The sequence below is a fragment of the Anastrepha ludens genome, chromosome 3, assembly GCF_028408465.1.
Source record: "Anastrepha ludens isolate Willacy chromosome 3, idAnaLude1.1, whole genome shotgun sequence".
NCBI classification, from domain to species: domain Eukaryota; kingdom Metazoa; phylum Arthropoda; class Insecta; order Diptera; family Tephritidae; genus Anastrepha; species Anastrepha ludens.
Genome location: NC_071499.1, coordinates 15466219 through 15489733, shown reverse-complemented (window position 1 = coordinate 15489733; position 23515 = coordinate 15466219). Strand labels below are relative to the sequence as shown.

At 36.0% G+C, this 23515-nt stretch overlaps 1 protein-coding gene across 1 annotated transcript in view; it reads left to right on the top strand.

Annotated features, from left to right (window-relative positions):
* Positions 1–17672, top strand: part of LOC128857056 (matrix-remodeling-associated protein 5) — a 128088-nt gene extending 110416 nt beyond the window's left edge. The window contains exons 8-11 of the mRNA XM_054092595.1: positions 12703–12822; positions 13433–13603; positions 14494–14546; positions 16519–17672. Coding sequence (XP_053948570.1) covers positions 12703–12822; positions 13433–13603; positions 14494–14546; positions 16519–16767 — 593 coding nt within the window. The 3' untranslated portion in view covers positions 16768–17672. The remainder of the gene's footprint in view (positions 1–12702; positions 12823–13432; positions 13604–14493; positions 14547–16518) is intronic.
* Positions 17673–23515: the final 5843 nt, after the last annotated feature.

Sequence of the window (23515 nt, the reverse complement as noted above, 5' to 3'; positions counted from 1 at the left end):
TCGGCCAAATAGCCGCCGCGGCCTCAGCGGCACAGCTCCATCAGATGGTCCAAATTTTCGATGACGTTGAGGCAAAATTGAGGTTCTATGCCGTTAATATGCCGAATTACCTCATCCTTTAGCTCTTGAATTGTTGCTGGCTTATCGACGTACTCCTTTTATTTCAAATAACCCCCAAGAAAGAAGTCCAACGGTGTCGTTGACGTTTACGTGTAGTTCACATTCAACATCGGCCCTTGAAATTTAACCACCCTTTAATAAAATAAAAAAATAAATAAAAATTAAAAAAAAAATGTATGAAAACGAAAAAAGTCCTCACACCTTTGCAATGAGTCGCTTGTCTATTCTTCGTAGCAGAGGTGCACTTATGGTAGCACTGGCCGTTTAAAAGCCCGCTTTTGAGGTAGAAGTCCATAAAATTTAAAACAAACTAACTGATTGTGTCAAATAACTACATATACATATTTATATGTAAGCACACATGTGTGACAATTACAAATAGATAAGACTCGTCTGCCAATATGGGCGAGCTGCCAGCTGACATATTGATTCTTGTGAATCTGTGGCCAATACGTACGTACAGGCATATAAATCCATAACTTGCGTGTGCCTATAAGTTGCTGGCCAACGAATTGAAACCTATTTTGTGGCCAACCTCACATAAATCGAAAATACAGCTAAGAAGAAGAAGTAAAACCGAAAGCAAAAGCTCAAAAGACAACACAACCGAAAATTGGCAGTATCGCCACACATCCATTAGTTGCCTAAATTTAGGCAAGCGTAGAATTTTTCTTCTGCTTCTTTTTTCGTCAAAAAGTTTTTCGCCACCATGACCAACGACAAACAAGCAGCTTGCAACAGGCAACATATGGCCAATCAGACTGATCAAGTGTTCAAATACGCTTAACACATACACACACACATATGCGCGTATATCTAACTCTATGAGCAAACAACAAAGTAACCACTTGCAAGTGCAAAGAAAATTTGCTGAATTCCTCACATACACAAGCGCATATTTTGTTCTATGTTTGACTGGATATACCTACTATACCATATCATGTCTGTGTGTGAGTTTATCGCTGCTGCTCCTGCTGCTGCTGCTTTGGCCTCTGGTCAACTGCTGCACAGATCATTGTTGTCTTTGAGCCCTGTTGGTTCAACCACTTTTGTTGCTATTGTTAGCTATTTGACTTATTGACTTTTCGTTCAGTTGCCTGTCCGGTCGATGCTAAATTTTTTATGTATGAGTATTGTACAGTTTGTTGCTCTTCCCCAGCACTTCACAGCTGTATCAAAATGTTGCCAGAGATTATTGGCATATTGCAACAGTGGCTTGCTTCGTTTTGTGTAGTTATATGGTGTACTAATGTCCGTTCATACCTACATGTGGACATATACAAGTATATATTCATACATACATAGATATGTACATACATATGCACATGTATTTTATGCTTGTGGGCAAACATGCACATTAGGGCGCGCTATTTCCTTTTTCTACTTTGTTTCGGCGACTGAATTATTCTATTGACAAATCTAAAGAAAAGAGTCAATTTAAACCAAGCTCTGAAATGGATTTTGAGCCGCCCTAACTTTAATTTCAGTTATTAATCTCCATTTAAATTCTTTTTTTTTATATTGATATTTTTTTATATTGTTTTTAGGGCAAAAATTAAGGTGAATTTATTTGTCAAACTTCGAGGGATTAAAATTTCGCTCTAGTTATTTTTCATGAGTTGGCAGCACTGTTAATAACATCTGGGCCAACTTTCATGTGAATGTCATTATCAGTAATATATTTACGCTTGTGTTTACCAAACGACCAAGTTGCATTTTTCGATTTTTACAATGTCTGATTTGATTGAGCAGAGAAGTGCCATCAAATTTTGTTTGCGGAATGAAATTTCGGCTGCGGAAACGTTTAGCATGTTGCAGAAGGCATTTGGTGATTCGACCATGTCGCAGAAAAATGTTTATAAGTGGTACAAAGAGCGTCGAGAACGTGTTGATGACTTGGAGCGCTCCGGACGACCATCGACGTCAACAGATGACCAACACGTCAATAAAGTGAAGGAGTTAGTGCTCAAAAATCGTCGGTTGACTGTTAAAGACCTTACTGATATGATCGGAATATCAGAAGGATCTGTGAAGACCATTTTGAAAGACCATTTGGGCCTACGAAAAGTCAAATCTCGTTTGGTACCGAAAACTCTCAATTTCTTGGAAAAAGGTCGTCGCGTTGATGTGTGTGAAACAATGCTTTCAGACTATCAGGGCAAGCTCAAATGCATCATTATGGGGATTAGACTTGGATTTATGCTTACGACCCTGAAACAACCGACCAATCAAGCGAATATCGTGCTAAAGGCGAGGCCAGACCGAAAAGAGCACGTCAAAGTCGTTCAAAAATAAAGGTCATGATGACAGTTTTTTTTCGATTTTCGTGGTGTGGTGCACTATGAATTCCTTCCACCTGGCCAAACTGTTAATAAGGGATATTATTTGAGCATTATGCATCGTTTACGTGAAGCAATTCGTCTAAAAAGACTAGAATTATGGGCCAACAACTCTTGGTTTTTGCATCACGATAATGCACCGTCTCACACTGCACTCGTTCTTCGTGACCATTTCGCCGAAACTTCCACGCATATTGTTCCGCAACCACCGTATTCGCCTGATTTGGCTCCGTGGGACCGTGGTTATTCCCAAAACTCAAGAGACCACTCCGGGGAACGCGTTTCGAGTTGATTGAGGAGATAAAAGCTGAATCGAAGAAGGTGCTGATGGCTATACCGGAAATGGACTATTTGGCATGTTTCAGGGATTGGAAAAATCGTTGGCATAAGTGTATTTCATCGAGAGGGGATTATTTTCAAGGGGATGAAATTGATTTACAAGAATAAATAAAGATTTTTCATTTTACAACCAAATTCACCTTACTTTTTGCCCGACTCTAGAGTCCAGAGGGTAAATTCAAAGTTCGGAGTATGCAATTTTTTTTTCTACTTAATAAGCCTAAGGCAAAGTATATTAAAAAAATGTGTATCGTTGCACAGTGTATAATGAAAAATATAAAAAATAAAATAAATAAATAATTCGAACGTACACTTCTGTTAGGAGTTTGGCCGAGCTTCTCCTGCTATTTGTGGCGAGCGTCTTGAAGTTGTTCCGCAAATGGAGGGACCTATAGTTTCAAGCCGACTCCAAACGGAAACTAATTTTTTATGAGGAGCTTTATCACTCGGAAGTTTGCCATTGCCTGTCACGAGGCAACCATCAGCAGAAAACATTTTTTTATTTTGCTGCTTCACGCACGAAGATTCGAACCTGCGCACTACCGAATGTTAGTCACCTATCAACCCATTCAACTACGGTGGCCGTCGTCTACTGAATGGGAATTTCGTGAACTATTTTAGAGTTTTCTGTTATCAAATTTTTATAAATCCTTTTTTAATTTGGCATAGAAAAGTTTGCAATTTCAAGCTCTCTTGAAGAGGGGACTGAGCAAAATAAACATCGAAAATTGAAGTTATCATACCCAAAAATACATATACACATTTTATTAAAAAAAAAATTAAAACAAAATTTTGTGGCAGTTGATAGCTAAAATTAAAAATATGTATGGTATCTCCAAACCCCTTTAGTGGTATGCTTCCCGAGACTTTTTTGTTTAGAATTGATAGTAAAGGGGCATCAATTTAGAGGAATTGGATTTTAAATTGAAATAAAACTACACAGTAAAAATTTTAGTTTAATATTAATACCAATTTGGTGTTTATATATAACAATTCCAGAAAGTATAAAATTAAAACCATTCCGGTTTCAGAAAAGAGAGAGAGAGAGAAGTTAATTAAAATATTCTCTTTAAAAAACCAAGAATGAGACTGAATTATATACTTTAAGGGTTTAAAAATAAAGCTAAAATGGTTTTGACTTTATACGAGAATTGAAATAAATTTAATAATAATTAGAATTAAAGTAAATCCAAAATTGAATTGAATGTAGAACTTTCTTGGAATTGAAAGTAAACCCTTGAATGATATTTTAATTCCAAAAAGGAATTGAATCCAAACCGAAATTGTAGTAGGTTTAGTACATTGTTGACGAATCCTCATAACAAAAAACAAAATAAATTTTTTAAATAAAAATTTACGTTTTATTTAAAATGACATAAATTTATATAAAAAAAATAATAATAATTGGCGCGTACACTTCTGTTAGGTGTTTGGCCGAGCTCCTCCTCCTATTTGTGGTGTGCGTTTTGATGTTGTTCCACAAATGGAGGGACCTACAGTTTCAAGCCGACTCCGAACGGCAAATATTTTTATGAGGAGCTTTTTCATGGCAGAAATACACTCGGAGGTTTGCCATTGCCTGCCGAGGGGCGACCGCTATTAGAAAAATGTTTTTATAAATTTTGCTTTCACCGAGATTCGAACCAACGACCTCTCTGTGAATTCCGAATGGTAATCACGCACCAACCCATTCGGCTACGGCGGCCGAATACATAAGTGAAATAATAATAATAATACTAATACTTTCTTGGTTTTACTTTAAAGCAAATAATACTAAAGTTCAGAGTACATTAAAATTAATTGAGAGTGAGAAAATTTTTTAATACTTTTTTGGTTTTACTTTTAAACCAATAAATTTTAAATTGAATATAATTGAAACTTAAACTGAAACCAAAATAGCTTGAAACATTAAAGAGAGCATTTTAATGTTTTTTTGGTCTTACGTTAAATCTAATAGGTATTAAATTTCAAAAACGCAACGTTCAGCACCAATTAAAGTTTTGTTTTAAACCCATTTTGGATTTAAAATAATTGCAAGAATATTTCATGGTCTTAAAATAAAACTTTTTAGAATTAAAAATCAAATTTAATTCCAAAATTGTATAAATTCAATAGCAACTGGTATTAAATATAAACCATAATTTTTTACTGTGTACGAAAATTCAAATTGATTGGGCAATCTTTATTAATTTTGTATAGAACCGTTTATGGCATTTATTTTTTTAAGATAATCCCTTTCAAATATTGGCCACAACTGCGTCGTAATTCGGCTATCCGTAAACACCAATTTTGGATGACTCGCTGGCTCGCTGGAGGACTTCAGTCGGTATCTCGTGAATAACTTCGGTAATGTTGACTTCCAATGCCTTAATCTAATCTGGTTTATCCATAAAGCATTTAAGCTTTACGTACATCCACAAAAAAACTCCAAATGTGTGATCACACACGATCTTGGTGATCAGTCCACTGGCTCGCGACGAGAGATAAATTGCTCACCGAAATGACGACGCAGTAAATATATTGCTTCACGGGCTGTATGGCAAGTATCGCCGTCTTGTTGAAACCAAATTTTATGGAGATCTCGGAATTCAATTGTTGGCTTTAAAAAGTAGTTTATCATGGCGTGATAGCGTTCATTCACTGTTGCCATGGAGCCAACCTCGTCTTTGAAGAAATATCGGCCGATGATTCCTCCAGCCCATAGGCCGCACCAAAAGATTGTTTTCAATGTATGTAATGACTGTTATTGAATAGCTTCGAGTTGGTATTTAGCCTAAATATAGCAATTTCGATTAATGACGTAACCATTAAGGCAAACATGGGCCTGATTGCTGAACATCATAAGTTCGTAATACAATTGCTCGATTTGTAAACGCTGTTAAGGCGTCAGTCTTTCCGTGGTGAAATGTCAAGGAATACTGAAAAAAATTATGTTTTTGGTTTGAAAGTTGTTACGCGTGATCTGTCAAAAAACTCTATTGGGAAAAGTACCTCCTATCTGATCTCCCTCTAGAATACTTCAGTCGCGTGGAATATAAAGTCTGAGTTACTTTTATGAACAGATTGACCCACCCTGATGCTGATATATGCTGCTTGTTTGATAGTCTACTTCAGCTGAAGTTTGTTTACTGATGATTTTATGTAGAGATAATGGCAACAGCTGTCGATTATTTATTGTTGTCATATACACACGTGCATGGTGGTCCATTTAGTGGTTTCTTTTTAAAACTTAAAAACAAAAAAAAGCTAAAATTAACAAAAATCTATTTTTTTGGTATTTTGTTGGTACTTTATTGGTTCATTCGAAAAAGCAAACAATCCCATTATTTATGGAACACGACTTCAAATACATGGCTGCTTCTTTTAGTTTCATAGTAGCGCATTCTGCTAACAAAATATTTCCCTACGTTGCTGGAGAGTAAAGTGATTCATTTCGTTTCGCGGAGATCTGAAACTGACTGAGTATTATCCGCCACACAGCTGCTAGTGTAAAAATAACATGTGATTAAAGCAAAAAATCACTATATGGACCACCCTCTATGTATGATAATTAGTTTAGTAGAGTGCCTTTTGATGAAAATTGGTCTATTGTAAGCGTATACATTTTTGCAACCAAATCCACATCAACGCATTCAACGCTAAAGAGTCTTTTCTGCTTAAAATCTGCCGCTTCAAATATCTATTTTTAGGACTGAAGCTCTCTATTCGTAAGCCAAGGATATAGACGGAGAGCAAAGCTGATGTAACTTATTTTATGAATTTCATGGACAATAAATTTCGAGATCTTTGTGAGTCTTACGAGGTTTGCTATCTACATATTTCTGGCCTTGGGCACTTTGACGCGCCACGCGCCATCTGGCGTTTCCATTTGAAAGTTGGATGTACGAGGGGTGCCTTTTATATTTCGGGATTTGGCAACTCTGGTGTTGCAATCTAGCAACTGACAGCTGTATCGCAAAATTTGACACTTTTTGGCTTTTACGTACTCAGAACGTTTTGAAATACCGAGCTACTTTCAGCAACATAGCATGGATGAACTAAATTCATTTTTTGGCGATGAAGCTCCATCAAGGACCAGTCTTTATCGATGGTATGGTGAATTCAATCGTGGTCGTAGTTCACTCCAAGACGATTTTCGTAAAGGTCGTCCAAAATCAGTTGTTGTTCCGAAAACCATTGATGCTGTGCGCGAACTGATATTGCAAGATCGTCATGTGACCTATCGTGACATTAAGACAATCTTAGGCATTAGTGGGACCAGCATACATTCAATATTGCATAAACATTTGAGTGTGAAAAAAATTTGCCCGCGTTGGATCCCACACAATTTGTCAATCGCTCAAAAAAAGGCTCGTGTCGATTGGTCGAAGGAAATGCTCAAAAAATACGATCGCGGGGCTTCGAAACACGTCTATGACATCGTGACAGGTGATGAATCATGGACTTACGCGTATGAGCCCGAAAGTAAACAGCAGTCGACTGTATGGGTGTTTCAAGATGAGCCAAATCCAACAAGAGTTGTTCGCGCACGAAACACCTCCAAGCATATGGTCGCCTGTTTTTCCGGAAAAACTGGACATGACGCAACCGTACCACTAGAACAACGCAGAACAGTAAATTCTTAGTGGTACACAACCATTTGTTTGCCAGTTGTCTTCCAAGAAATTAGGAAAACCAATCGCCAAAGACGGATCACTCTTCACCAGGACAATGCGAGCTCGCACACATCGGCTCAAACAATTGCATTTTTGAGCACCCAAACCATCGAATTAATGGGTCATCCGCCGTACAGTCCTGACTTGGCACCGAATGACTTCTTTTTATTCCCGTACGTAAAAACCAAACTGAGAGGTCAATGTTTTCCGACACCTGAAGAAGCGGTTGCGGCATTCAGAAAGCATGTTTTGGAAGTACCTCATTCAGAGTGCAAAAGTGTATAGATCTTCATGGAGAATATTTTGAAAAAAAATAAAGTGATTTTTGATGATTAAAATTTGTTTTTGTTCTCTAATTCCGACATATAAAAGGCACCCCTCGTATTGCACCATAAATATTTTTACGCTTGAGTCATATTTCTGCTATTTATAGCGGCTTTAAAAATTAATCTAAATCGTCAACATAAATACCAATTCACTATCCTTTGAAAAGAAAAAGTTCTGGGCATTAAAGAATGAGAGGATGGGAAGAAGAAGTAAACAAACTTGCAGCGCGAGAAATAAAAGGCGAAACGATAAGACTATGGCAAGACCGCTGGAGAAATGAAACACGCGGCTGAGGGACGGCTAGGCTAATAAAAGACCTCGCTATATGGTACAGCAGAAACTTCGATGAAGAAAATTTTTATACAACCCAAATGCTTTCGGGGTACAGGTATTTGCAGAAATACCTGTTGAAAATAAGAAAATGCGAACATCCCACATGCATAGATGCCGTCGAAAATGACGCTGAACTCACATTTTTCCAATGCATGCGTAGGAACATCGAACGCTGGAGAATGCAGTCGGTCACTTATCCACTGAAAATGTAATCGAAAAGATGCTAAGCAGCAAGGAAACATGGGAAGCCATCAGTGGTTTCGCGGAAAACATAATGCGAAGCAGTTCCAGGGAAGAAGGAGGAGCTATTTTGGTCTCCGGACATACCATTGCTGCGACGGCAGCTTTGACGATGCATTGGGCATTTGAAAACTCCTCATCCCAAAAAAAAATTTCGTCTCAGCAAAAAATGAAACTAAACAATAAAATTTTTCATGCGGTTATTTTCTCACAATTTCCGACGTGGACGAACAAGAAAAACTAAAATCATTATACGGCGAGCAAGCACAATCCTTTCTTTTAATTTTCTCGGCGTCGCCGTTTAATCACCTGATTTCTGAATTGCAATTTTCCTAAATTTTGTCCAAAATCAGTTCTTGCGTCAGAAAATATCGATGAAACCTATTGGACAAATATCATACATATGAGACTATGCGTAAATTTATTCAACCCAATTAAAGTCAATTAATGGGAACGAGCAGGCGGTTACTTTCATGTAAAGATTTGATAGCGGATTTCTTAAAAAATCACTTAATTCTGGAAAAAATTTAGAAAGATGAAATGACGCATATTTCGGCTGCTGGATGACATGAATTAACTGTTTATCCAGTCAAATTTTTAAATAGCTTTAAAGCTTCAGGTGAGCTAAAATAACAATCGACATTTCAAGTCTCCTAGGTTGTGCAGTGGCGCACGTTTAAAAGTAGAAAAACTTCAAGAAAATTACACTTATTACAAAAAATTACCTATTCAAATTTAAATATCCGCACAAGAGCAGACTTTTAAGAAAGCAGGTATTGGATCTGTGTACAGGCTGCTTCTTCTATGGTCTGTTGTTGTTGTTACAGCAGTTCATCAAGCCATGGCAGTGCGCTCGTCATCATCTATCTCAACTAACAGTAGCCCAGGAAATATACTGTTTCGACGGGTTGCGTCCATAGGGATAGGAATGTTAGGTGAGTAGGTTTAGGGAGGCGTGTGAATAGGTAGTTAATAGTTTGCGAGATACCTTCACATACCGGACATATATTGAGTATGTCGAGGTCGATAACGCAGGTCTCATGAAGCAGCTGAAGCTCTTCATCTACGACAGACGGTGGTTGGACACCAATAACGACATTCGGGGTTAGGGAGCTTAGAAAGGTGCTTACAGACTCACGAAGAATGTCGTTTAATGCGTATCTGTACACTGTCTGGTTCAGTAGTTCTAGTTTTGTGTGATTCTGGATCTCGTCAGTATGGTTGAAGAGATGTCTCGTGACTTGCCAGCGAGGTGGCCCAGCCTCCAACAAGTGTCATGCAGGAGTGGTTTCTGAGATAGCAGCCTAGCGAGAATTGCTTGTTGAGCGTCGTACTGTGCTCCTTAACCAGAAGATTGGAGATGTTGCAAGAAGTTGTGGAGTTGTTCCAGGGGAGCCATTAGAGGGCATCCCATGGTTTTTGTTAATACTGTTGTTGTAGCATAAATATTCTCCACACATGTGTTGAAAATGATAATGAAGTGACAGTCTTTGGCCGTATATAAATTTGGGTCGTTTCGGTTAAGTAGAACCGACTGCCATGGGACCGACGTCCGTTGGTCTATTCGACGTTGGCTGCTCTCGAGTAAGTAGCTCAAGCGATTTACGCATGTGCGCTACCAACTATAACACTAAAAATATTGCGTCAAAATAAGCGCTTCAATAAAAGCAAAATATCTCGTTCAATGAACTGGAAGTTCATACCCACACGAAGCTAGTAATATCAACTACTGCCGTCTTTTTCCGAAAATAAGACATCCTCTAAAAATAAGCCCTAGTTAAAATAATTTGACAAAAAGAATTCGTTAAAAAAGCTATTCTGTCCAGTACAAAAAGGAAATCGTGGAGCACTCCAGAGGTGTAAATCTTGTAGGATTCTGTAAAGAAAAGATGAGGGATCTCTGTACAATTCGTAAATGGCGAGCAGACTACGATTACCTGTGTCAACTGGTGGACCAAGAAAATGAGATCAAACGCAGAGTTGGATGAGGTTGGCAACCGTTATTTTCTGATTTGGAAGATTGCATCTGTGAATGGATTGCAGGAAGGAGAGCAATGCAAGCTTTGGTTGTACGCAAGGCTGATATTCAAAAATTTGCCCCTGAAACAGCAATTAAATTTGATATATCCACAGAAGAATTTAAAGCACCGTCAGACTGGTTGGACAACTTCCTTAAACGATATGAACTGTCTCTAAGGAGATCAAAAACATTGCTTTAGCTGTAAGACAATGAAGTTGTTAAGCGTGCACTTGCGTTTAAGCTTTTTGTTGATGGTATCGATTTTTCGAAATACCAACTCTCCAACATGATTTCTATGGGCGAAACCGCGGTATTCTTAGGCCAAGGAGTTTAAACGACAGTTCATCACAAGGCTTCTTCGTTAATTTACGTTCCTTCTACCGGTGACGATGTATTTTGGCGACTGTCTAGATGGCAAGAAAGTATCGCCAATGTTAATCACTAAAGTTAAAAAAGGACCAGGTTCAACGTGTTTCATGAATTTATGTAATTGAAAGTGAAAAAACCTGGTGCACCCAAGCAGTTATAAGAAAGTGGGTTGGTTTTATGCTACCACCGCTGCAGCATAAAAATTTACTAGTATGGGATTCAGCCATTGGCCTCTGGAGACAATTTGCTGTAGGACATAGTAGCATCTTGAAGCAGATTTCCATTTCCGTCTCTGTTCTTCGCTCTCTCTCTCTCTCTCTGGAAGGACGGGAGAGTCAGCACGGTTATAGGTACCTCTGTTTTCCCTGGCGGATCCAAAATGGAATCTGGAGACGGAGCGAGGGTTTTCTCTTAATCAGCCCGCATTTCGGTCTTCTTTAAACTGCCGGAAACGAGTAGCGTTTTTCAAGCAGAGGTCTTCGCGATTCTGCAGGCATGCAAAATCTTTCAGGATCGCTGTTGATAGGGAGACATTAATATTTTTTCCAATAGCCAAGCTGCAATCAAGGCACTGTCGTCGCCGCATTGCAGCTCTCTTCTGGTGAACTCCTGTAAAGAGGAACTCAAACATCTCGATCGAGCAGGAAACATATCCCTTATCAGGGTTTCCGGGCACAGGAATATTAACGGAAATGAAATTGCCGACGAGCTTGCCAGGAAGGGGTCGACAGAACCGGTCTCAGCTGTCCCCCTCGCAGATATCGGTGTCCCTTTATCCGTTGTTAAAGGGAAACTACACAATTTCTTTCTAAGAAAAGCGCAAGACAGATGGAGGTCTGTCTCATCGTGCGCTATTTCGAAAACACTATGGCCCCAATACGATAGAGACAGAACGCTTAAGGTGATGGGAATCCCCCGCCATTCAATTTTCAAACTCATTGCGGTGTTCACTGGTCACTGGGTGATCGGTACTCATGCGGAGAAGCTTGGAATTCCGTACAACCCCTACTGCAGAAGCTGTGGGGTCCTACAGAGAAAGAGACTGTTGAACATTTTCTCTGCAAATGTCCGGCTCTGGCGGCTAGGCGCTTGAGCGTGCCCTTTGGCGATGACTTGAAGAAATTCTCCAGCCTAGATCCCTTTTCTCTCCTCCACTACATCAAAAGCACTGGATGGCTGTAGAAGGTTTTCTCTTCCCAATAATTTTTCTTTGCACAGGTAATGGTCCACATTATGGTATCAAAACGGCACGTAAGTGCTACTTGAAGTGTGCCTGTAATTCAGCTATGTAATTCAGCCAGTACTCACCCCTTTAAAGACATCAACAACTTTCTTGCTGAGAGGAAGATTGATCAAATAATGATTCCAGCAGGAATGACTAGTTACCTTCAGACACTTCAAGGATCATTTTCGGATGAAAATTAATGAATATATTGAAAACAGAATGGTGAGAAATCATTGAGGTAATTTTGTAACACAAGAAATTGTGTGGGTAAAAAATTCATGGGATAAAATAACCGATAGAGATGTTTCCAATGCACTACGAACCGGCTATTTAAGCAAGAAGTATTCATTTAACGGTAGCTCTATCGCAAGACATGAGAGATTCGGACCAATAATTAATCAAGAAATGGATTTGGAAGAAAATCAGAATACAATTCAGAATTTTATTTATGACGATGTTCTAGAAGAAGTAAAGTTGACTGTAATTGAATAAATTTAAATTTCTGTATTCTGTGTAAAATAAATATTAAATAAAAATACTTAAATATACTTTTATTTTTGCCCTCCCCCGAAAATAATCCCGGCGCGTATTTTGGGCCAAGAAAAGAAGTAGATTTAAAATCTTTTAAATTTTAAGTCCATCACTTATTACTTTTTTAAAAAGATATTTTTAAAACCTTTAAATTTATATACTAATATATTTTCACACTCCTCATCTTTCTGTTCTCATTTCCAGTTCATCCATTGGTACAAGTTCCAAATCAATTGGTTGGTGCGCCCGTTTTAACCGATGTCACATTGGTCTGCAATGTGGAAGCATCACCGAAAGCTATCAACTACTGGCAACGAGAAAATGGTAAGCAAGCAATACAAAATAGCAAACAAACAGAACGAAAAAACTAGGAAAAAAACTACAGCAAAGCTTAAGGTTTTACAACCCAAATTCCAAATAACAAAAGCAGTAAAAATAGAAAGAAAATCACAATCACCAAATAAACTTGAGGATTGAGAAAAAGTGCAACATGCAATCTGCCAACTTGACGCTACAAACAATTTGCAGCTTATTGACTTCGTGCCATCGAATAAATGAAGTTGCAACGTGCAATTTTCGGCTCTCCAGCAGTTGAATGAGTGAGTGAGTGACTGCTTTCATGAACTGACCAACTCGACTCTTCACTTGTCACGCCACTGGCCCCCTCTGCTGAGTGTCATGTCATTTTCTACGTGACACTTCATCGTCACTCTAAAACGAGCTGAAAATGTCTAACTCATTCAACTGACGTGCAGCAACGTTGTTGGGGCGACTTTTTTCGCTTTTGTTTTCTACACTACTCGGATGGGTTCTACTACTTTTTATTAAATTTTTCTCTTATCTGCAGCATTAGTTTTGCTTTGACCAACAAATTTTGTTTATTGGATTTCTCAGAATTTGAAAATTTCTCTTTGTATTTAATTTTATTTCTCAGGTGAAATGATTATTGCTGGCGATCGGTATGTCCTCACTGAAAAGGAAAACAATATGTACGCCATTGAGATGATTTTGCATATCAGACGCTTGCAAACCAGTGATTTTGGTGGTTACAAATGCATCTCGAAGAATAGTATTGGCGACACGGAAGGAACGATACGATTGTATGGTGAGTGTATGGGAGATTCATTAAAATTGTTTATTGAAGTAGAGAATACTTTTGGGATGGAGCGGTAATAAGACTCTTACAAAAATAATTTAAGGGGTTAGGGGTAGTCAGATGATCGAAAATATTATGATTTTCAATCTTTTTTTTTTTTATTTTTGCTAGTCAGTTGCTTAATTTTACAAACATAAAAACATAGCATTAATAATTCATGTTTTGACTTGAATTTAGCAAATTTCGGAAAAAATTAATAATTGTAGAAGTTATCCCTGTTTGTGTGAAGCCCGTTTCTCCATAAGTCCCTTGCGGTGATAGTGGAAATTCATCTAAAATCAATCGGACAAGAGAAATTAGTTTTATTAATAGATAATCTTGTGCTTGATCGAAGATTTTTTTTCAAAATTAACGATATGGAGGCGTCAGGAAATATTTTTCAGATTTTCGAAAAAAAACCCCGACAATTAATTGTTTAAAAAAATCGAAATTTTGAAAGAAAAATCGCACCAGTTTTTTATGTTTTTCAACAGCAGTATACATTTTATTGAAATCTACCAAGCGGTTTTTAAATTACACTGATCATCAGTTCAAAAAACATAGTTTTGAGAAAAACGCATTTAAAGTTTTGCTTTCGAGTTTCGGAGCCCCCGAGCGCCCTTTCTTAATTGTTGAATAACTCGAAAAGTATTTGTCAGATTTGCTTCAAATTTTCACACAATTTTTTCAAGATATCATACTTTAAGAAAATGTAAAAAAAATCAATTTTTTTTTTAATTCTGACTACCACTAACCACTTAATAGGGATTTTGTAAACGCATGACCTTTAACCTTTCATTTTCTCTTACCTGGCGTAAGATTCGAAGGTCTAATGGATACAATTGAAATTCTCTTTACAGAAATGGAGAGACCTGGAAAGAAAAATCAACGAGAAGATGATAACGAAGTTGCGGTAAGTGTTAAGTTGGAACATAATCGAATTTTTTTGTTTGTTTAAGAATTACGGACCTGCAGTGAACAATTGAGGAGTTTGCACAATTTATTTACTTCTTATTTATTATATTATTTTTTCTTTTATTTTTTATAAAAATATAGTTCAATATGTACCATCTAAAAAACTGAACAAATCTTCGTTAAAATGACACATTTTTTATTCAGAATTTTTAGAAATATTTTGACGAGCATAACAACCCCGCGACCCCTAGTCACGACCCCGCACGACATCCCTCACTGAGGGCCAAGCACACCCTGTTGAACATGACTATTGAAGGTCTTGATAAAAGAGAAGTAATACCATCGAAGAACATGAGCGCGTTGAGCCTGAAGCTCCCACTTGCCCCCCAGCTACCTAGAGATGATGGGCAGTTGTCCCAGCATCATCCAAGCGGAAGTGTATGACATTTTTCTATGTGCAGGGATCAACTTAGACAGAAGCCTCCTGAATAAGCGAATTTCTTTTTTAGGCAACAGTCAGGCGACACTCAAAGCATTGCCATCCTTTAAGGTTAAGTCCTCATTAGTACTTGAGTATATCAATAAATTGAATTTGCTGGGAAATGTGTATCTGGACACATGGATATAACTGGCAAAGAAGTAGCGGGTGCACTAGTTAGAGAAGCTGAGGACTCGCTACTAATAGAACTAGAGTTCTTCCTTTCCATAGGATAAAACACAATCAAGGAGAGGGTTAGAGATGAAGTTAAAGCTAAGTGACGTGAGCTAGCATTAAACTTTGGGGCTGCGCCAAACGAAGTCCCTACCAGGGGCATATAATTAAATGAGGCTTAGACAACTCATAAAACTCCCTAAGGACCAACTAAGAATGTTGACGGGCACAGGTCACCGCAGACTGCGAAGTCTTTGAATATGGTTGAATGACTTTTGTCGTTTCTGCGATCACTCCGCGGAGACTCCAGCACACCTTCTTCTCGAATGTGAAGCTTTAGCGCGAGGAAGTATGAGATATCTCGTCTGGGTAAAAGGCTTTCGTTAGGCTCAAAAAGCTTAAGTTTATTAAGAGAACTGAGTTTGGATGAGGTACTGTGATGAGTAGAAGGCACAAAACAATACGATGTCGAAGTGCAAACCTCATTTTCATTCATTTATTCAACTCTCCTATTCTCCTCATTATTATCGGTCACCCACTCAACCTTGAAATCCAGAAGAGAATCTCTCTGGGCAACAGGTGCTACTTTGGACTAAGTAGTAAAGTTCTCTCGTGATGAGCTTGACTAACACTCTGTAAGGTTCTGATCATGCCCATCTTAACGAATGGCGCAGAAGGTGGACGATGGTAATATCCGATGAGGCATTCCTTGAAGTTTTTAAGAGAAAGATTATGCCGAATATTTTTAGACCTTTGCGCGTTAGGGACGGGGAGTATCATAGGCGATGGAACACTGAGACGTATGAGCTTTACGACGAGATAGACATAGCGAAGCAAATAAAGGTCTAGCGGCTGCTTTGGCTGGGTCATGTCGTCCGTATAGATGCGGTACCAGCAGGTCATAGCAGAAGAAGAAGGAGCCCTACTCTTTGTTCGAAAGATCAGGTGGAGAAGAACTTGGCCTCACTTGGTGTTTCCAACTGCTACCAGTTAGTACGAGAAAGAAATGATTGACTCGCATTGTTAAACTCGGCCAAAAATCGCTGTTATCGCGGTAATCAAGAAGAATACTCTTTTTAAGTTAATGAAACAGTAATAAATTCATTTGAGCTGGAATAAAATACTTTCACCAATATGAGCCCGTCGACTATTGGCATTTTTATTTATTTATTTTTTTATTTTTATTTTTATTTTTTTTTTTGAATTTTTGCTTCCCTCGCTGTATTACTTGTTTTGATAACTCCATCACTTATTACACATCATCCATCTGCCTTAATATTGTATTATTATTATTATTTTTTATACTCCTTTTCTATAGAAAAATGATGCCACACTCAAAGATAATCGCCACGAGGATGGCTCACGCAATCAAAACGGACGCCTCTACAAGGAGCGTGGCAGCGATGCGGACCTGCAAAACGGCAGTCAAGCGCTGAGTAGGCGGCGAAATACAATATATATGCTGGTGCTGACGCTGCTGGTGTCGCTTGCAGCGACTGCCACAAAAACAACAATAAAAACAGCAGCAGTTACAACGGTAAGAAGACAAAGTTCAGACAATTTATAGCTTCACCGAAGACAAGCGAATGCGAAGTAAACAAATAAAGAAATAAAATAAAAAATAAAACCCAACAAACATAATAGGTATTATAAGTAATAGCGCGGCTCAATAAATAAATGTAATAAGATAAAAATTAATAACAAAAAAATAAAAAAATAAATAAAAAATGAAATATGCAATCAGATATTGGAATATAAAAATATTTAGCAGAAAGCAAATAATGAATAACTGAGTTAAATGTTACCTCTCTAGCGAAATGTGTTTCTATGACAATGACTGTTGACTGTATTTTTTAGCAGCTGACATAGCTACGAGTTGCTTGGCGGCCTTTGAAGTTAAATAACCCAGCAAACTTTAAAGTGAAATATGAATAGTTTAGCTATGAAATAGAAGAAAAACCGAAATAAAAATATAAAATTATAACAAAATGCTTTGCAGAAGTATTTGTATTAGTGAAGGTATGAAATACTTGCGTATGTATGTTTAAGAAATGTATTAATGGTATATAAATGCTAAATAAAATATGAAAGAATAGTCAGCCAAACGCAGTATTACGAGCGATGTGTTAAATATTAAAAAGTATATATGTCAGTATGATTTATAAGAAATGCTTATGAAGTAGAATCCACGCCTCCCCTGATATTGTAAATACTTTAAGTCTAGACAATGTACACTGTAAATATGTTCGCACGATTATCCTCAATGTACTAAGCTGAGTTCGCAGTGCTCACAATTTTTTTAATGTTAAATAGAAATAAATTTTAATTTAAAAATAGAAGCAAATTATTATGGAAAACATCCGGTATGTAATTTAGTCAATGCTCGTTCAGCTAAAAATTGCAGCACTTGTTCATTAGGTTCCATTAATCTTTGATAGCGGCGACGCGTTCTAAGGTGGATATATCAAGGAATTAGCTACACTAGTGAAAAAAAATTTTTTTTCTTATTTTTTTACTAATTTTTTTCGAAAAAAAAATTTTTTTTAGTTTTTCTTTAATTAAAAAAAAAACCACACAGAACTTTTTTTTCTTAATTTTTTTTCTTAATTGTGCAAAAATTTATATTTTCTTAATTTTTTCTCAAACTTTTTTTTCTAATTTTTTTATTCAAATTTTTTTTCTCAATTTTTTTCCTAAGAAAAGTTTTTTTTGTTTTATTTTATTTTTTTATTTAAAAGCAAAACAGCAAAAAATTGTGTTTCTTAATTTTTTAGTGAAAAAACATTTTTTTCTTAATTGTGAAAAACTTTTTTTCTAAATTTTTCTCAAATTTTTAATTTTATATTATTATTCAAATTTTTTTTGTGAATTTTTATTTTTCAAAGAAAAAAAATTTTTTTGAATTCATTTAAATTAATAAAAAAAAAAACAATTTGTTTTTCTTAATTTTTTTGTGGAAATTTTTTTTTTTCTTAATTGTGAAAAGATTTTTTTTTTTACTCTTTTCAAATTTTTTTCTTAATTTTTTTTCTAAATTTTGTTTTTTTTTTTTCAAACAAAAATATTTGTTTTTAATGTTTTTAAAATAAAAAATAAAATTAAAAAAATAAAAAATTTCAAATTAAATTAAAAAAAAAAAAAAAAAATTTTTTTTTCTACAATACATTTTTTTCACCAAACAAAAAGTTTTTTTTTTAATTTTTTCATATTTTCTGAACATAAAATATTTCAAAAATTGTATGCCCAAGCTTTACGAAAATCAGAACAGAGCAGAAAATATGCTTCTATATATGACTTTCACGTATCTCTTCAAGGTGTCTCGCGCGGCCTAATAAAACCTTCAAAGCATTTTACTCAAATCATAATTTTCAAGTGGCTTTTGGAACTCGGCTAATGTGGATAGCGCCATTCAGCCGCCTGTTGACAGATCACGCTCAAACAAGGACAGTTGTACCGTCATTCCACCAAAAAAAATTTAGAAATTCTTGTATGCGTAATGCGCGCTTTTTAAATGAGCAATTCCCGATATTTTTTGACAGAATGTATATTAAGACCTGAAAATTCCTTTGTTTAGATACACAAGATTGGCATCAATTACATTATTATTTCCGGATATCTTTTCCTCCATTTTTTTTCCATTGGAAATTTTAGCGCTAGATCTGAGAAGTATAACACTGGCTATTTTTTCAACCCCTAAGAACACAAAAACGTTGTTTATTTTTCGAGCGTTTTTTCCTTGCACTTTATCATAATGCAATAAAATAGGCATGCAATGGCAATGGTAATGGTTGTACGGGTTAGGCTAAGGCCTTTATGCACCGCGACCAGATTGATCTATTGTGCGCCCCTAATTACTTAATTATAACTATTTAGTATACCGAGGAATCGAACCAGCTCCTTAGGAGGGAGCAGTTGTAGGTCTTCCTCCTCTAGTAGGTATGAGCCCAGGATTCTGTGTCTTCTGTTTCCTAATGCGTCGCAGTTGGTGATTAAGTGTTCCATAGACTTCTCTTCATCATAGAAAAACGTGCATAATCTTGTATATACTAGATAATCCTATTGTGTTAAAGAGTTTATTACAGGCAAAGTGACCTGTAAGTGCTCCACAGAGGCCCTTTTTATCTAGAGTTAGAGCCGATTTTGCTCTGTTGCCGTTGAAGTTCAAAAACTTTTTGGAGTGATTAAGGCCGCTTGTGCCATTCCAGTGTTCCCTGACTTTATTTTGGATCCATTTTTTGGTTTCGTATTTTATATTATTTTTGCTAAAGCCGAAAAATGGGGTTGGCCCAATAAATAGCCCTTCTGCCCCTTCTTTGGCATTAAAGTCTACTTTCTCGTTTCCTTCGTGTCCCTCATGTCCTGATACCCAAATCAGTGAGACTGAGTGGCTATGAGTGGTCAGTTTGTTTAGTGCATTTGTACTCTTTATTAGGACTTTTCATGCAATACATAGTTTTCTGGTTTCTCTAAAAAGTTTGCGAAAACTTATGGCTTGCAAAAATTACAGTATACCATTAAGCAGTTACCTTCTAATTGGCTTCTACAGAAATAACAGCTATAAATAGCATCTCAGAGATTGGCGTAACTAATTTAACGCTGACTTTTGTTGCCTCACTGTAGTAGGTGGACCAACACTTTCTGGATTCGATATTATCGGCTTTTGCTTAGCTACTGGGTCATACTTGATGAAGTAAGCTTCAAAGATTAAAAATAAAATGAAAGTGAAATGAAATAAGGGTGGTTAAATTTTAAGGGCCGATGTTGAATGTGAACCACACCTAAACGTCAACGACACCGTTGGACTTTTTTAGGGGTCATTTGGAAGAAAAGGTGCATTACTCCCATAAGCTAAATAGATCTCTTAAGAATCGTTCTTATCCGTAAATATTGGTAAATCAAATATCTTGCTGTGAAGTTAGTGGAATTTCTACTGATTCTTTCCCAGTAGCTATACATATTTTCATCTCATTAACTACGCTTCAATTGTCCCACTGTAGTGAGATTTAGAGTTAAATTATTTTACCAGGTAGTTACCTATGAAATGAGACTTTTTTTCAATTTCAAACGTTTATTAACAAAAAATGGTTAAAAATTTAATCTTCAAAATAATAGCCTTCGCTGGCAACACATTTTGCCCATCTCTCAGGCAATTTGTGGATGCCGCGCCAAAAAAATTGGCCGTCTTTGACCGCAAGCCAATCATCGAGCCATTTTTTGGCTTCTTCGGGAGAATTGAAGCGCTGCCGTTTTGGTTTGGTCGTTGTTTTTGGCTTGTGGCAGGGCGGACCATACGATCGTTTACGTTTGGGATTGGAGAAATACACCCATTTTTCATCACCCGTAACGATTCGATGCAAAAAAGACTTATTTTTGAACTGGGAGAGCAGCATTTCACAAGCGGTTTTTGGTTATCTTGCTGGCTTTCAGTCAGTTCATGCGGCACCCATCTTCCGACCTTTAAAATCGTGCCCATGTCTTTCAAACGTTTGGAAATGGTTTTTTGGGTCACTCCCAACTGCTCTGCCATCATTTCTTGCATTTGACCATCATCTTCATCCAACAATGCTTGCAATTCGGCGTCCTAAAACTTTTTCGGTGGCCGGCACGGTCCTCGTTCTCCACGCTAAAATCACCACTTCGGAATTTATCAAACCACCTGAAGCACTGTGCTCTACTTAGAGCATGTCCACCATAAGCTTCTGGGTATAAGCATTTGATGAGCTTGAGAAGCGTTTTTCTTCAATTGATAATAGAAAATCAACGATGTCCGCAAATCGTAGTTTGAAGGCATGCAATTCGACATTTTTAAGAGCGACAAAAATGCATTGTTGTATGAAACGTAACAAACAATTAACTAAATATTGTTGACAGATGACAAACGAAAAAAAAACAAAATATTTGGGAAGGTTTAAAAATACTCCTAGCGACATCTATGGATTAATAGCTGAAAGTCTCATTTCATAGGTATCTATCTGGTATTTCTTCTTAGATGTTTCTTCTCAAGACCACTCAGGCTGAAAATGCATAGAGAGCGTAAAGAATGAAGGAAACCTAATTAATACCGATTTATATATTGCAAATTTTCAGGTGCATTGATTGTATTTATTTTGATTTTGTTTTCATTTATTTCAAGCCTCAGAATCTTGTACAGAATCTCGAGCAAACTGGTTAACTCTAGAGCAAATCTTTCATCAAAAGCACAGTAACAATTTTTTTCCTAGAGCTCCAACTGAATACCAAGCACACATTGTTAAATGCTGCATAGACACACACATAAATGAGTTTAAATTAAATTCTGTACACAACTAGAACAAAATTTTTGAGTTAATGTAGAAAATTTATTTGTTGCAAAATAAATTCGATATTTAATCAAAAGCCAGCAGCAACAAATTATCGCTAAGGCATGCATACAAATATTATAATCTAGAAATATATAATGTAAAAATACACCTTCACCAATACTCTTACATGCAAACAAGTATATGAACAAATCAACAAAATGCTACAAAATGTGCCAAATAATAAATAAATTTAATTGAGAATTCTAGTTCGCCGACGAATTGTGTATGACCGTGGCTGATTTATGTATGTACAAAAATATGTTTGGTGTTACGTGAGCGAAAATTTATTTCAGTAAATAGCACAGCTTCCATAAAACCTGAAAACAATTCAATTTTAAAATGAAATACATAACACAGATGTTAATGAATAATTATAATTATTTTTTTGTTGAAATATTTTATAAAACAATGCATAGAGAACGATTTTTCGAAAGAGCTGCCCAAAAGTCGTGAATTTAGAAGATTTTTGCGAAATTTAAAAAATTTGTGATTTTGAGGTCGCTGATTACGAAATTAAACTTTTTTCAAAATTATATGTAAGTTTTAAAATGGCGAAGAAATTTTCTGAAAAGTGCATTACTTCGGCTGAAAATTTTTTAAATACATTTTCGAGGTTGCAGATTTTAAAAAGGGCACTGCAAATATTTAAAATAGAGGTTACAAATTATTTCACAATTTTTTTAAATTTTTCCTGAAAATACAATTTTTTTTTAATTCAAAATAGAAGGTACAAAGTTTTTCTAAAAATTAAATTAAAATGTTTTCTAATTCAAACTAAAGGGTTCAAATTATTTCGCAAATTTTCTTAAATTGTTTCTGAAAATACATCGCTTGGGCGGAAAATTTTTTTAATAATATTTTCGATGTTGCTGATTACAAAAATTTTTCCTAGAACTAAAGAACTAAGATGGCGGGTACAAAATGTGGACGGAAAAAAATATATTTTTTTTTTTGTAATGGAAACTACATCAGTTCAGATGCTTGATTTTATGAAATTAGTTTTCCAGGTTTCTGGTTTCAAAATTGCACTCAAGATTCAAAAATTAAAAATAGAGTTTTTTTAATTATTAACTTTCGACATTGCACATGTTCACAATACACCAAAGAAGCAAAACCCAAGCCTGCAAGCGACACCTCTAGTCTATGGCGGAACATTTCTTGGATAGAAAATTTTTCGAGCTCAATTTTCCAAATGGGGGAACGCTTTTTTTGTTTTGTTTTTGTGGTTTTTAAATTTTTTTCCCTTCGGTTTTCGTGAAAAATTCATATCTGCGCTAGAAAATTTTTCGAAATTTTCGAAATGGTGGACCCGTTTATTTTTTATTTTTTGCTCCTTGTTTGTTTGTTTTTTGCTTTTTGTTTTTTTTTTTTTTTGTTTTTTGCTTTTTGCTTTTTTTTCTTTCTGTGAAAAATTCATATATTCGATAGACAATTTTTCACACTCAAATTTCGAAATGTCGGAACACTTTTTTGTTGTTGTTGTTTTTAAGTGTTTTTTTTTGCCTTCGGTTTTTTATGAAAAATTCATATCTTCGATAGAAAAATTTCTCGAACTCGATTTTCGAAATAGTGGAACCCGTTTATTTTTTACTTTTTGCTTTTTGTTTTTTTTTTCTTTCTGTGAAAAATTCATATCTTCGATAGACAATTTTTCGAACTCAAATTTCGAAATGTCGGAACACTTTTTTTTTTCTTTTGCTGTTGTTTTTAAATGTTCTTTTTTTTTTAATTCGTTTTTTTGTGAAAAATTCATATCTTCGATAGGAAATTTTTCGTACTCAATATGCGAAATGGCGGAGCACTTTTTGTATTTTGTGCTTCTTGTTTCTGTTTTTTGCTTTTAGTTTTTTTTTTTCTTGTGTGGAAAATTCATATCTTCGATAGAATATTTTTCGAACTCACTTTTCGAAATGGCGAAAACTTTTTGTTTGTTTTTCATTTTTTGTGAAAAATTCAAATTTTCGATGGAAAATT